General features: G+C 39.4%; 1 protein-coding gene across 4 annotated transcripts in view; it reads left to right on the top strand.

The window, feature by feature from the left end:
* LOC117546962 (mitogen-activated protein kinase kinase kinase kinase 4-like) overlaps positions 1 to 13,951 on the top strand; it is a 103,278-nt gene that overhangs the window by 57,732 nt on the left and 31,595 nt on the right. For 2 of the 4 annotated variants that reach the window (XM_034217400.1, XM_034217399.1), the window contains exons 16-20: positions 5,060 to 5,377; positions 6,977 to 7,111; positions 7,633 to 7,767; positions 10,809 to 10,879; positions 12,437 to 12,510. In XM_034217400.1, coding sequence (XP_034073291.1) covers positions 5,060 to 5,377; positions 6,977 to 7,111; positions 7,633 to 7,767; positions 10,809 to 10,879; positions 12,437 to 12,510 — 733 coding nt within the window. The other 2 variants (XM_034217401.1, XM_034217402.1) reach the window with 2 other exon arrangements.

Genomic DNA, 13,951 nt, shown 5'->3' on the forward strand with positions numbered 1-13,951 from the left:
GAGGAGAGATCAGCAGAGCTGTCTGCACTGAGTGTGTGTGTGAGGAAGTCCGTGGATTGGTCAATTTGGACCAATCAGCGGGGACTTAACGTAACGGCTCCACGGATTGGTCCATTTGGTTCCGGGTAACGCATGACCGTATCACGTCATAGTTCTGGGCGCGGCAACTGGCCATTCCTACGTCACAATACCCAGGAAGTAAACAATGGACAATGACGTATCTTTAACGAGGCGTTTTGGGGAGGTATTTTCTGTGTTACCCCTAGTTTCCACCGGGTCCGTCTGCGGCGTGTTACGGGTGCGTTGCGGCTGCGCTGCGGCGTCCGCAAGGATCGCGGCCACTCTAGTCAATGGGTGCTATTCCACCAGACGCGCCGCGTTACGGCTCAGAAGCGTCCCAGAAGTGTCTCGCTGCTGGGCTCCGCTCGAAATAGGATTGAAGTCTATTTTTCGACGTGACGCAGCCGTAAGGTAATGTCGGGCAGGAAGTGGAACGGTGACAGCATCCGGCCAACCCCCCAAATAAACTAATTTGCAGACCCCCCTTCACATCACTACTTCGTCTCCACAACGACACGCACAATGGGCGACGGAGTTTTTATATTGGAAGTGGAAAAACACTTGATTTTATATGACACAACGAATCTTTTTTACAAGGACAACACCAGCGTTCTCCTTCAGTTTACCGGCACTGTGTGTAAATTATATAGAATAATTATGATGATGAATGCATTTTTTTTACCACTAAAATACAGCAACCCTTCTTTGATTCATGTTGTTTTTAACTGGACTATTACAATTATTATTAATTATGTCTGTAGTCTACAACACAACAAAATAGGAAATAACAACAATAAACACGATTTAAACTACGTAGCCTACTTACTTTCTTGTAGAAGTACAAATGTCCAGGAAATATGCCCAAATCAACAAGAACTGCGAGCCGGCATGCACGACGCTCCGCTTCCGTAATGCTTCTGAAACGCTCGTGAAACACGCCCGGTAGGGTATGACGCCGGAGGAGGCCGGACCAAAACCGCGGCACAGCCGTAACGCGCCGCAGACGGACCCGGTGGAAACTAGGGGTTAGAGTTTTACTCGCTACAGGGTGTACTTTGAGGGTTTTGACTCTGCACACTGTTTACATGCATAAAAACCTTCATAACGCACAAGGGGACGGGTAATAACCGGAAAAGCATGACATGGGACCTTTAAATGCAATAATTGTAATCAACCCCCGTAAGGTAACATAGATATTGTTTCTTCTTCGGTAGGTTTTGTCGCCATTTAGTGTGTTCTCTTATTTTATACTAACCCAGCAGATGGTTTTTCTAAGTTTCCTATGCCAGCAACGCCATATTCTGCTGCCTCAATCGTCACCACATCATCAAATATTTGGAAGTCGTCTATTGTCGTTTTAAATGGAGACGTGGAGGCTCTACATTTTTAATTAATACTGCTAACATTGTTACGTATAGAGGTTGTAGCCTTCAAAATCAGTCATGCGAGCTGTAAATTACATAACTTAATGAAATAACCATATTTAATTAAATATTCACCCATGTTTTTCTATTTTTGTCTCCATCTTTCACTTTTTTTATTCTTAACGACTGGTTATTTCATGTAGAGCCTCCACATTTCCATTTAAACGTTACCAAATATTTTTTTATTAATTGGTCATTTCAACAGACCCGGCGCCAGAACAAATCTACAGAGAGGGCATATGATTTTCATGGGAGGGCGCACAAAACCGTCATGTGCCAGTGTCAACGCCAGAGATTTTTTGCTGAGGGGTAGCTTGACGTTTCATAGAGGGTGCTCAAACATGTAGGGTTTCCCATTAATGTACCGGGCGCTACAGCAGAATGTTCTACTGCAACACTCCCCACACTCACATACACAGTACTCTCAACACCCATATGAAACAGAACTGTTAATTTCTTTATGGATATTTTACAAATCACTCCCCTTTCAAACTGTATTCTTGTTTTACTGTCATATAGTATTTCATACCTGTTTTTCATTTATTACGCTTATATTACTATCTGACACCACATACAGCGTAGCATTAAAGTTCACAATTTACATTTTTTAATAAATAATAAAAAACGTGTTTATTGGGGGAGGGCAGGAATGTCAAATGGGAGGGCCCTCCCACCTCCCACGGCGCCGGGTCTGCATTTCAATGGTATATTGCTGATAGAACTATGAAGTGATTTATATTATAGTTGTGAAAATAGTTTTTTTTTTTTCAGGGCAGTGGTACTGCTGCTTTTAGTTAAATGTGTCTCAAGAAACAGCCTTAAATGGCTGCTGGTTTCCCCTCTATAGTAGCAGTCACATGAATGTTGGCTAATTTACTCCTCATGTTGCACCACGGTCAGGCCTCAAGCCTCCAGGAAGTGCAATCGGCATTAAAGAAAAAATATGTGTAGTGGCCAAACCATTGTTTTGCATAGTCTGTGTCAGTCACATTATGTCATTCGGCCGAAAACATATTTTTTCCAGTCTTTTAACTATAGTACAAATAATTGCATATCCTGGTTTTAAATCCTTAGGTCCTAAAAGTTTTCTAAATGCGTTATTAACCTTATATAGTTATTGTGCCTCCTGTCCTGAACCCTGAAAATAGTTAGCATTTTACTTTACTTCTAGGCTCCCTTGTTTCATAAGTGTTATAAGATCTGTGGTTAATACAAGCTTACAAAATGTTCACGTTTTTGCGAATCTCCGTCTGTAAATACCCCACTCGTTGATGTCTGAAGCTTCTACTTAAAAACGGTGGTTGCCAACAAGCGACTAAATGAGACGACTTCACGTCAAACATCAGCTGCCTTCAGCTTAGCGGTGTTGATGTGAAGTCAAACAACCTTCATCTAGGTCATTTGTAGTTTAGCATTAGCTATTTACTTTCGGCGATTAAAATGATGCTTCTACTCTCATAACATGTATTAATGTGTGGAGATAATCCTGCTGAACAAGACATGTTGAGTATCGTTAATGTGTGTTGCCACAGAGCTTTGTGTGCCATATTTCAAAATCGATGGAAAAACCCCATTGGATTTAGTTGAGAATGCTAATATCCGGTTCAGCTTCCTATAATGCGTCATCACTGCACCCCTCTAAAGGCCCGATGGAAGCAGAAGATCCAGGGATGATCTGGGCATTTTCGTTCTCGAGAGTCAGGTTATTTTAAATGCTTTATAAATGTAATGTATTATTATTATTATTTTGGCTTTGTGCGACAATGAACAACTTTGATAGTAATGAACAGGTCCCCACCTCCAACGCTGTTTCCAGTTCTCTTTATACATCTATCGTGGCAGGAGGACAGAACCGAAAACGAGTGTATCTCTACGTGTAGAGGAACTGAATGGCTTGCTAAACGTTTCTTTCAGGGTGTATATATAGAAGATATGAGGAATTGTTGTGATTCTCTGTAAACGTTCTGTACGAGTGAAAGCGTGTGTATGTTAGGGCCGCGTCATTTTCTGTTTGAGCGTCGACATTAGGATGTGTGCATAGTTTTCGAGGGCAGACTAAGGTTTCTTTAGACCAATAGAATTTTGGGTGAATGTTCCTGTATGCCAATATGTATCACAGAAAACGTCGTCCAGCCATACTGTAAAGTTTGCCTCTGTTGCTTTACTATAAAATACACTGAAGTAGGGTTTTTTTGTTGTTTTTTTAAAACAAAAAGATTGGATTGCTGAGTGACTATATTTTCATTTCGCTATTTAGATAGTCGCAGCTCAGTATTGTTGCTGATTTGCACAAACGTAGAATGCATTTTCGAATCAAACATCTATGAAAAGTATGTCTTCCTTTTGATTTATTAAATTCCCCTCCTGGAAATATAAACTGGTTCTTGGTTCTTCAGCTATAAGCCTGCAGACAGGCAGAGCTGTCAGATGACGGCAGTGGTTCTTTATTTAAGCTTTGATTGCGTTTCCTCACGAGAAAGTTTATTTTGCAAATCAGATTCACCACCAGAGACCCAGGTGCTGTCTTATGTCCGCGCTTCATTGCCAGCGCTACGCTGATTGCTACTTCATGAATGTTTTCCAATCAATCAATGTGCTTCTCTGAATGTGTGTCACAACTAGCTTGATGATACAGTGTTTGTTTATGAGCTCCTCGTGTTTGTCTTGTCAGATTCTACGGAACCTGGGAGTGTTGAAAGCTGCAGAACATACCATTTTTATTTACAATTTAAAGCAGTTTTTGTGAAATTAGAAGAACTTGATATGACGAGTAAGTCATACGTAAACTGTCATGATCCCATTCTTACAGTCCACATATTCACCACAGAAGTTGAAGCTTTTATTATTTCTGTCAGATGTTACTTAATTAGAAAATCTGCCATAATATAATATTGTGATTTGTATTTAAAGTGATTTCTGCTTCTGAAATGTAATTTGATAACCGAGTAACAGGACTTTCTACTGTATGAGTTTGCACGCTATTTGAGAATATTGTCGTTCAACAAACAATATGGAAAATGTAATTTAAATCGGCTTTAAATCTGTCGAAATGACCAACGGTTTATGATAGGGCATGTGTTTTCAATTTGTTTATGTAGAACAACTGTAGCTAATAATAAAAGTGATTTCAGAGAAACGGTAAAGAAACAAATGAGGAAAACAATTCTATCCCAATCAATGTTGTTAACCTTAAAAACAGGATGATATATGAAATAATAACATGTTGCCAGGATTTATAGTTTAAGGTTCCATTTAAAACAAATCATCTTTGAAATGGATGGGGTAAACATTTTATAAATGTTTTCTTTTCTTTGAATAAGTGACATTAATGTTACAAAACTTGCTAACATACAATAGGCCTATATATGTAGAGAAATAAATCTCACCTCGAAGACAAGGTACATTAAGTGTAAAGGGTATTTCTTGCTATATGAAGCCCTATTTTCATAGGCTGCAAAGGCAGATCTTCCATTTAAACAACAATCTTCATAGTACAGTATACATGTAAATGATTCCATGCAGACACTCCCAGGCTTTGTCAGTATCTATATGTGCTTTTCATGTTTGCTACCTAGAGAGCCGTGGCTCCAAAGCAGCTGCTTCAGCATAAGGCCCCGCTCCAGCTCCAGCCCCAGGCCAAGCCCCAGCCGCCTGCGGCCCAGCATCAGCAGCCCTCAGCCGGCAGGAGGTCCCACCGCACGCTGCCCAAGGACCAGACCCAGCTCCTGTCTCTGCAGCACGACCACAGACACAGGGAGAGAGAGAGGCAGAGGCAGAGAGAGAAGCCTGGGGCCGCGGTTCAGAAGCTAACGGCTAACAGTGGGAGCACAGCTGCTGCTGCTGCTGTGGCTGCCTCCGCGCCCAGCCGCCCCGCAAACAGCCAGCGCTCCGCGGTAAAGCACTGCCTCCCTCCGCTGTCGTGCACTTTTAATCACCTCTACATCCCATGTCTGTCAGTCTGCATCTCTGTGTCTCGCTTTCATTGAATTGGATGGCTTTTTACTTTAATTTTGTCCATGTTTTTTATTTGTTTTACCTTCGTTTCTTACAATGGCTATGAGGTCCAATGAGGTAAACAAAATTATATATGTATTGGCCTTTGGAAGAGAGGTGATATTTATAGAAAAACTCCAAGATAAAGTTTGTTAATTTACAAGAATATATTTGGGATATTTGAGTTTAAAGTTGTACATTTACAGGGAATAAAATACACAAAATAGTCAGTCACATCACTTTGATTACATTTATCACACCAGAGTAAATAGGAAATGCATCATGCACACATGAAGGTGGTGGTGCAACATGAAAATATCCTTCATCTATCCATTGTGTGTTTATACTTACATTGGCCCTCACACGCCGTCATAGTTTTGTCCCTTCTACCAATCCTCTTTCCTTTTTTTTCATCACGTCGCGTGTATGTTAGTTGACTGGCCACTTTCACGTAAGTTCACAAAGGTCTGCAGAAAGTTTGCCAAATGTTACACAGAATGGTAATGTGGTTCACAGTTCAGACCAAAACATGTATACAAGAAAGAACTGAAGGAAGACCCGTGGGATCTTATGTGCGAGAACTCTTGGAACGGAATTGAAAGTATTCGTGTCTTGCTATTAAGACATGACGATTTTATCAGCCACAAGTATTTTTTTCTTATATTTGCATGCTGGCAGTTGCTGTTTGTATAGAGGACAACATGTGGTTTATACCTGGCTGCTTATCTTAGCATAGAGGATAAACCACACAAGGAACTGGAACAGGAAGCACAGCAAAGGTGCCAATTCTAGAGAAGGACTTTTTTTTAAAGCAGCTGGGGGTCAAATGGCTGACTAAAGAAAACAAAGTAGGTTTTATTTATTCAACAGATCCTGAACTCTGTTGTATTGGACAAAATAGATATTTCGGACTGTTATTTGTGTGCTATTTATAAAGTAAAAACTCTCAGATGATCAGCATCAAAGTGCCTACAATTGCTTTAAAGTATTATGTTTAATGCTTAGGGTGTTAATGCCTGATTTGAGTACATCTCGTGTTGACAAGTTCAAAGAAAAAACAACACTGAGCGGTTTGGTTATGTGATAGTAGCTCCTTCCATATCAGGGCTAGTTTATATTACATTTCTTAAGAATGTTGCTAAACTTCAAAGTAAGTAAGCTTTGTATAAAGTAGTTTAAAGTCAACTGAAGTGCTGAACTCCAGTTTTTCGAAGTGTAGACCGCAATCATGTGCACCCACAATGCCCTCCCTAAAACACTAAATCAGCCAATAGGAGGCCTCCAAAGTGATCTGTCAAGACTGCTCCACATCAATCATCACCATGTATCATCACTTATTCTGTCCCACATTATACATGGTATATATATTATGTAAAATGCTTGTATGTGGGTAAGACAGTTAGGATTGTACTTGGTGTGAGAAAAATATATGTTGATCTCAGTGTGACTATTTACACACACAAACACACACGTGTCATACATGTGTTTTATGTTTTTAGATGGATTTCCAGGAATCAAACCTAGCCAGGCTGCTCTTAGCTGCTGGTCTCCCCAGCCAGGTGCAGTCCAGGCTGGGCTCAGGGAGCAGCTCCAGTCCCTGTACTCCAGCCATGCAGAGGGCTCACCTCAACCAGGTATACACAATAAAAACATATTCCACATGTGTTGTATTCACATGTCCTCTGCTCTAATCTATACCTTGCTATTCAACTCTTAACTAATATACCTTATTATAATATACCTTTTATATACATGACCTGAAATGATATTACCGTTCGACAATACTACAGACCAGTATTTGGTTTTGGTTTTGTTAGCAAATTTAGTTGGCTTTATGGCATTATTGGCATTATTATGCACACCTGAAATAATTGGCAGAGATTTCCTCAAGAGAATCTGAAGAACTGACGCAAAATAGTGTTTACCTAAGTTCTCATTAGAGTCTTACATTTCTAAATTGTGCAAATATAGAAGTATGCAGATTTGGCGTATTTGCATCAATTGTGTTTTTTTTGTGTTTGCAATGAATGTACTGTAATGGTTGTAAACCCACTTTGGGGACATTTTACTTTGCGACCAAACTGTTGAAGAAGTCTTGTATAACTACAATTACAGTAACAAAAAACCTTAGGTAATCCTTTTCTTCTTTCCCCAGAATGCCAATTTGCGCTCAAGTCGAGACGCCCCTCACAGCAGCTCCATGTCAGATATGGCCATCTCACCGTTGTCCCCGTTGTCCCCCATGTCTCCAACTGACGACGTCTTCTGGGACTCTAGAGTGCCACCTAAGGTGAGCATCGACCATCCTATTAGCTTCATGGCAGCACATGGCAGCAGGTTGGACGACTTGCATAAACTAAAATGAAAGTAAACTTGCAGAAAGAGGAAGTTGTTGTGATAGTCATGCCAGGCACATGTAGCCTGCATCACAAGAGGTTGGCATAATATCCTGAATTCTGGCTATACTGAATTGAGGAAGTGGTGTGCCTAGCACGAGGTTGGAACACTGTGGGTGATTTTGGGAGAGAATTGGTTGTGATTTACCTTCGAGAAACACTTTAGATATTTGAAGTGGGGTTTTATCAGGTACTTATCCATGGTAATTGTTTAGAATGTTGCAGGAATAAGTCCTAAATCCTGATATGAGTTAACATTTAAGCGTTTTTGGTCAGATTTCCTGAAATAAGGTTTGCGGTTACCACAGGCATATAAAAGACCGTTTTGTTCCATAAAATAAAATAGTTCAGTAAATACCCCTCTAGTTAATGTTTGTCTGTAAAACAGTGGTTGCTATCAAGTGGCTTAATGAGACTACTATACGTCATCACTCCGAACATTAGCTGTTTTAGCTTAGCGTTGTCATGTGACTGTGGGTGTTTCTCAATGTCGAGGAAGGCTCCTCCAGAGCCACTATTTCAAGGATGCTACGTCATCGAATCCCGCAGAAGGACTGTTCCAATGTCCAGGATCCTTGGAATTCTACCAAGGACCAAATCCTTCATTGCGGGAAATTTCGAGGATGCACCAGTGTATCCTCCGCGGTCTTAAAATCCCCACAATGCTTTGCGCACGGACCAATTTCCCAAATCTTTGGCGGAAAATGTAAGACGGAGCCTCTCATATGACGCACACCTGCACACTTGCTAGCCTGTTCCATTCTTTGTTCTCCGAATGCCAGGAAGGATTCTTGCCTAGCTTCTGAAGGACCTGACTCGGAAGACATGTCCTACCAAGGAAGCGTCCTCGACATTGAGAAACACCCAGAGATGTAGTTTGTTTATAGCTTAACATTAGCTATTTACTATTGGTGATTGCATTTATATTTAAAAATCACAGTCTGTCAGGGTTAGGGGTTAGGGTTAGTGTTAGCGCCCTTGCAATGCTAACTTCTGCATCAGCTAACAAAAATACGTCATCACTGCAATACCCTATTGCCTACAATAGATGATAGGCAGTACGCCCCCTTTAAAAAAAATCCGACCTCTCGCTTTAAGGCTAATCATAAAGCGCTTTTAATTAAAAATATGACTGTGATTTAAAAAGTCTCTGTTGCTTTCTATCTCACATCACTAGCCCCCTGCTGTGTGTTTTATGAACAGAAGACGCTGTGAGGTGTATTTACTAACAGAACACCATATGGAGTTGATAAAACAACTAATAACTACTCCAGAGAGAGGAGGGGAGCCCAATAAAGCTGTCTGTTCGCTATGCCATGTTGGTGAATAACAGGCGGCCATATGGAGTCGGTAGAGCCGTTAATAACTCTGTGCTCTCTAATGTGACTGCAGAGTGGTGGCTGCTTACCATGTGGGTGAGGATTTCAATCAGTTAGCTTTCAGGGACCTATACTAGAATAGGGTTTCACAGGAATGTGCTGCACCAAATCTGGGCATGTATTGATTTTTACAATAATTCAGATCATTTTACATCAGCTATAGTCTAAAGTTCAATAGCATTTTGGGTTTAAAAATACCACAAAAATGGTAATATTCTGAGAATAAAAGTATTTCTGTAATTCTGAAATTGAAGAGTAAATGCTGAGGAATAATAATACAAAAATAAAATAATGGTCTTTATCTATGAAGCACCTTTAAAACTACTTAGTACCATCCAATGTTTATACAGTATGCTCCTGTAGTATTCTGGAAATGTTCTATTGTTGTTATTTTCTCTATTCCACTATTTAAGTATTTGTATTGTAATGTTCGAACACACTGCTGCTTTTGTAACGAAATAATTTCCCAAATTGGGATCAATAAAGTTTATAAATATATCTATCTATCTAGTGCTTTCACATAAAAACAGAACACATTTAAGACACACAGATAATAACATGAATAAAAATTAAAAAACAGCAACTTACCACAGACAGTTAAACATACTAAAGTTATTAAAACAGTGCAAAAGTTCATACCTTCCGATTCCTTTACAGAAATTAACGTTATTTGTCTGAGTTTATTTCTCTTAAAATTGCAATTTATTTAAAAACTAAATCTGATTTTGAAATATTTCCAACAACATTTCTTTGACCAAAATATAAAGATATTCTCAACTTTTTTTTGTAAATTAACACATTTGATCTAATTTGAATAACATGTGAGCGCCACAGGCAGCTGACACTGAGTGTGTGCGTGTGCGTTCAGATGAAGACAGATGCAGGATGTGGGCAACTCGTCAGAAGGTTGATAGGTATTCCCACAGTTGACTTCCTGCTCGGCTGGGTGTGTCTTCCTCTCTGTAACTAGGTCATGTGACCCCAGGAGATGAAAGGTCAAAAAGTCACCAGCTGGTTGGTACCATTGAGAGTTTTCGAAGAAAGAAATGTTGAAAGATCCCGTTTGAAACGCAGTGCTTTCCCAACCAGAATGATCGTTCATCTTTCACAATCTTTTCGTGTCATGAATGCAACACTGTTGAAAAATGGTTAGGAAATATGCCTGAGTCAGATAATATTTCCAATCCCTATGTGAGATTTGGACATGGCTTTTGGGAATTTAAACAGTGAAATGTGAAGAAATAGCAAAGCCAAACGCTCTCATTAGATTCTCAGTAATAAATATCTCCCGTTGAGTTGTTAAAGATTTTACTGTACTTTGCTCTAAACCCTTTCAGGCACTTTTAGAAGTTGTTGTACATAAAGATTTCATAACCGCAGAAACCTTCCTATAATTAGCTGAAACCCTGCCTGGCTAGACATCAGATCCTCGTAAAGAGCAAACTAATGAAAAGCGAAACAAGCAGTCAGGGCCAGCAGGAGGCGGCCATCTTTGTGCTTTCACTAGCTGTCTGTCAAGTGACTACGATGAATCAATTCTCTTGTGTGTGTTCCAGGTCCCAGAACGCACTACCTCCAAGTTCTACTGTCGCGAGCTGGTGATGGGACACAAGAGGGCAGCTTCAAGGTACTGTACAACTACAACGTGTACAGCTAACTCAAAGAGAAATGTGTCATTTATGAAGGTTGACATCTTTTATTAGTACATACATATTGACATATTGACATATTGTCAATATGTCATAAGCTTTAGAAGTTTAAAATTAGTATTTTATTTTGACAGAAGTTATCATCGGACTGCGTAGTTCAAAATAACCGTTTTAGTGTATCTCTGGTCATTGTTTGGTTTCTATTGAGGCCCTAAGGGGCTCTAAGGGCCCTAAGTTGGATCTAAATGATTTTATGTCATATGTTTATGACTTAAGAAATAATGGGTTTTCCAAGATAATTTTTCTTATGGATAAACATTTTTCCCGGAAAATGTTTCATCTGTCTTTTATCATCTGTAAAAACATGTAAAGCTTTTTGTTTTGTCAGGATTATTATATTCTTCTTACAGTTCATTTATAACATGCTAATGCAACTCCATGTCTGATGTGTAAAGAGGCCACTGGTTGCTAACATGTTGACGTAATACAATGTTAATGTCTATGTTCCATTTACACCAAATTGCAAAAATGATCAACTAGCCATTCATTTTTTATCATATAACACTCTGGAGCCCTCACATACTTACCAGATGTTGATGTTTAAAGGGGCCCTATTCTGCTCATTTTCAGGCTCATATTTATATCTAGTGTCTCTACTGGGACATGTCTCCATGCTTTAATGTTCAAAAAGCTCTTTATTTCTCTCATACTGCCTGTGCTGCAGCACCTCTTTTCACCCTCTGTCTGAAACCAGAGCCCAGTCTGCTCTGATTGGTTAGCTTGGTCAACTGCTTAGAGATCACATTTTGGGGAATGGTAGCCTTTGCAGACCATTTACATGCACAAAAACCTATATAACCCTAACTGCAGGAAAGAGAAAACCTCCAAAAATACCTAACAGGGCCCGCTCAAGTTTATATTTCAAAAGCCACACTGTCCTCCTACATTAAAATCCTCTACCAGCTGATTTGTTTTAAAGATCATCGTCATCCATCTCACATTGAGTGTTTTATATACAAGAGTATAAAAGAGTTGGTTATAAAAGTGAGGTGTGATTAACTTTGGGAATACCCACAAACTAGTTTAGCTATAAGTATCAGCTAACAAGCAAACAAGTGGACAATTCTCAGAGAACAAATACACAATGCTGCTATTTGAACAAGTATTTGTCTTAAATAGGAAGTGAATAATAAAAATTATTTGTAATCTTCGGTTTTGTGACCATGCTTTGAGCAGGGTGATTCTTCCCCACACAGTTCTCTTTTCAGCTATACTGAGCTTTATTTACAGTGAGGATTTATATCACACTACAATTCAGCATACTGGCTTGCACTACTGGAGAACAATCTGTCACGGGTGCATCACATTAGTTTAGCTTGGATGATTATTTTCGATTAGATGAAACTAATGGTGAGGAAATTGGGTCATTGCAGTGGCAGCGTGAAGGGTAACCTGAAGATTAGAAACATATAATAAAGTGTATAATGCAGATCTCTGTTCACTCAACGCGTGTGTGTGTCTCTTTCTCCATCTAGTGGCAGTCCGGTGTCTGTGGCAGATAAACGCTCAGTGTCTCAGGGAGCCCCCCCGACTGGCAGCAACCACCCAGGTGTGTTCAACCTTCACTCGGCACATACTGTATGAGCAATAGAAAATACAGGTTGATTAGATCCTTGAAATGAAATGGGTAGTTCTGTTATCCCTCATGTAGTCATAGCTTCTTTTCATCAGAATACTTCATTTATGCCGGGGGGGAATTGGGTTTGGTGACAGTGACTCCATTTTAGAACAAATGAATAATAAATACATAAAACAATAGAATAAATGATAAAAAGTTCAAATGTGCTTTAAATCAATAAAATAGAAATATAAAAAATGCAAGAACATGCAACAAAAAGAGAAAATAGAAAATAAATAATTGAATACACATAAAAAGTAAAGTGACCAATAAAAGGTACAAAAAATGAATACAAATATTTATACGAACACAAGAAGTTAAAGTAAGAGTGTGCAATAACAATTACCTCAAAACACGATGGGCAGAATGTTAGCATATTGGATGGACATGCTCTGGGTCCATGTATTAACTTTTATATTTGAAATATCATTACAATTGATAAATGTGCGCTTGGCCATTGTAGGAAATCATGCCTTAATTTGCAGGGAGCTGGAATTAGCTACAGACACACAACTTGGTACACACAACAGCACATGTGACCCTTTCTAAGATGTACACATCTTTTATTATTTTGTGATCAAGTTTGCAGCTTGTTTTTCCCACAGATTTGGCACAGGTGTGAAATAATGCTTCCAAAAGCACATACCCCAAACCCTACACTAATAAAGAGACACTTCCAGATAGAACAACAACGTACTACACCAACACAGTGATGAGTTCAAAGCCCGTGCGTCTCGAGAGAAGTGACTCACCTCTTTCAAAGCTCTGCTCTCTGTGATCTCTCTGCATCAAGGATTCTCTTGTTTTGACTGTAAGATACAGAAATAGGGAAGAGAAGGCTTTTGGGAGGATATTACATGATGTGTATCAAAGCTCTGTGTGTGTAGTTGCCTGGAAGCAGCTTGTAGTACCTCTCACTCAGTTTTGCTGCAGGCCAAAAGGTCGGAGCAGCAGATCAGAGATTCTCTTCAGCTTTACTGTGGTTGTATAACTCTTAATATGCTTTTGATGCAACTGAGGAAAATATCATTTTCTCTTTGAACTTTACTGAGATTGAAAAGTGTATTAGGATAAGATAACATTACATAACATTACATTGCATTACATTGCATTTGGCTGACGCTTTTATCCAAAGCGACTTACAATAAGTACATTCGACCAGGAAGACACAACCTTGAAGAAAACAGAATCATATAAGTACATCAGGTTTCATATAGCCAAACATTTCAAGTGCTACTCAACTGGCTTTAGATAAGCCAGTCCTTTATTAGTATATAAGTGCTTCGTTAATAGTTCTAACGCTCGAAGTGGAGTTGAAAGAGATGAGTTTTCAGTCTGGAAGATGTGCAAGCTATCTGCTGTCCTGATTTCA

This window comes from Gymnodraco acuticeps, unplaced genomic scaffold (genome assembly GCF_902827175.1).
Source record: "Gymnodraco acuticeps unplaced genomic scaffold, fGymAcu1.1, whole genome shotgun sequence".
Taxonomy (NCBI): domain Eukaryota; kingdom Metazoa; phylum Chordata; class Actinopteri; order Perciformes; family Bathydraconidae; genus Gymnodraco; species Gymnodraco acuticeps.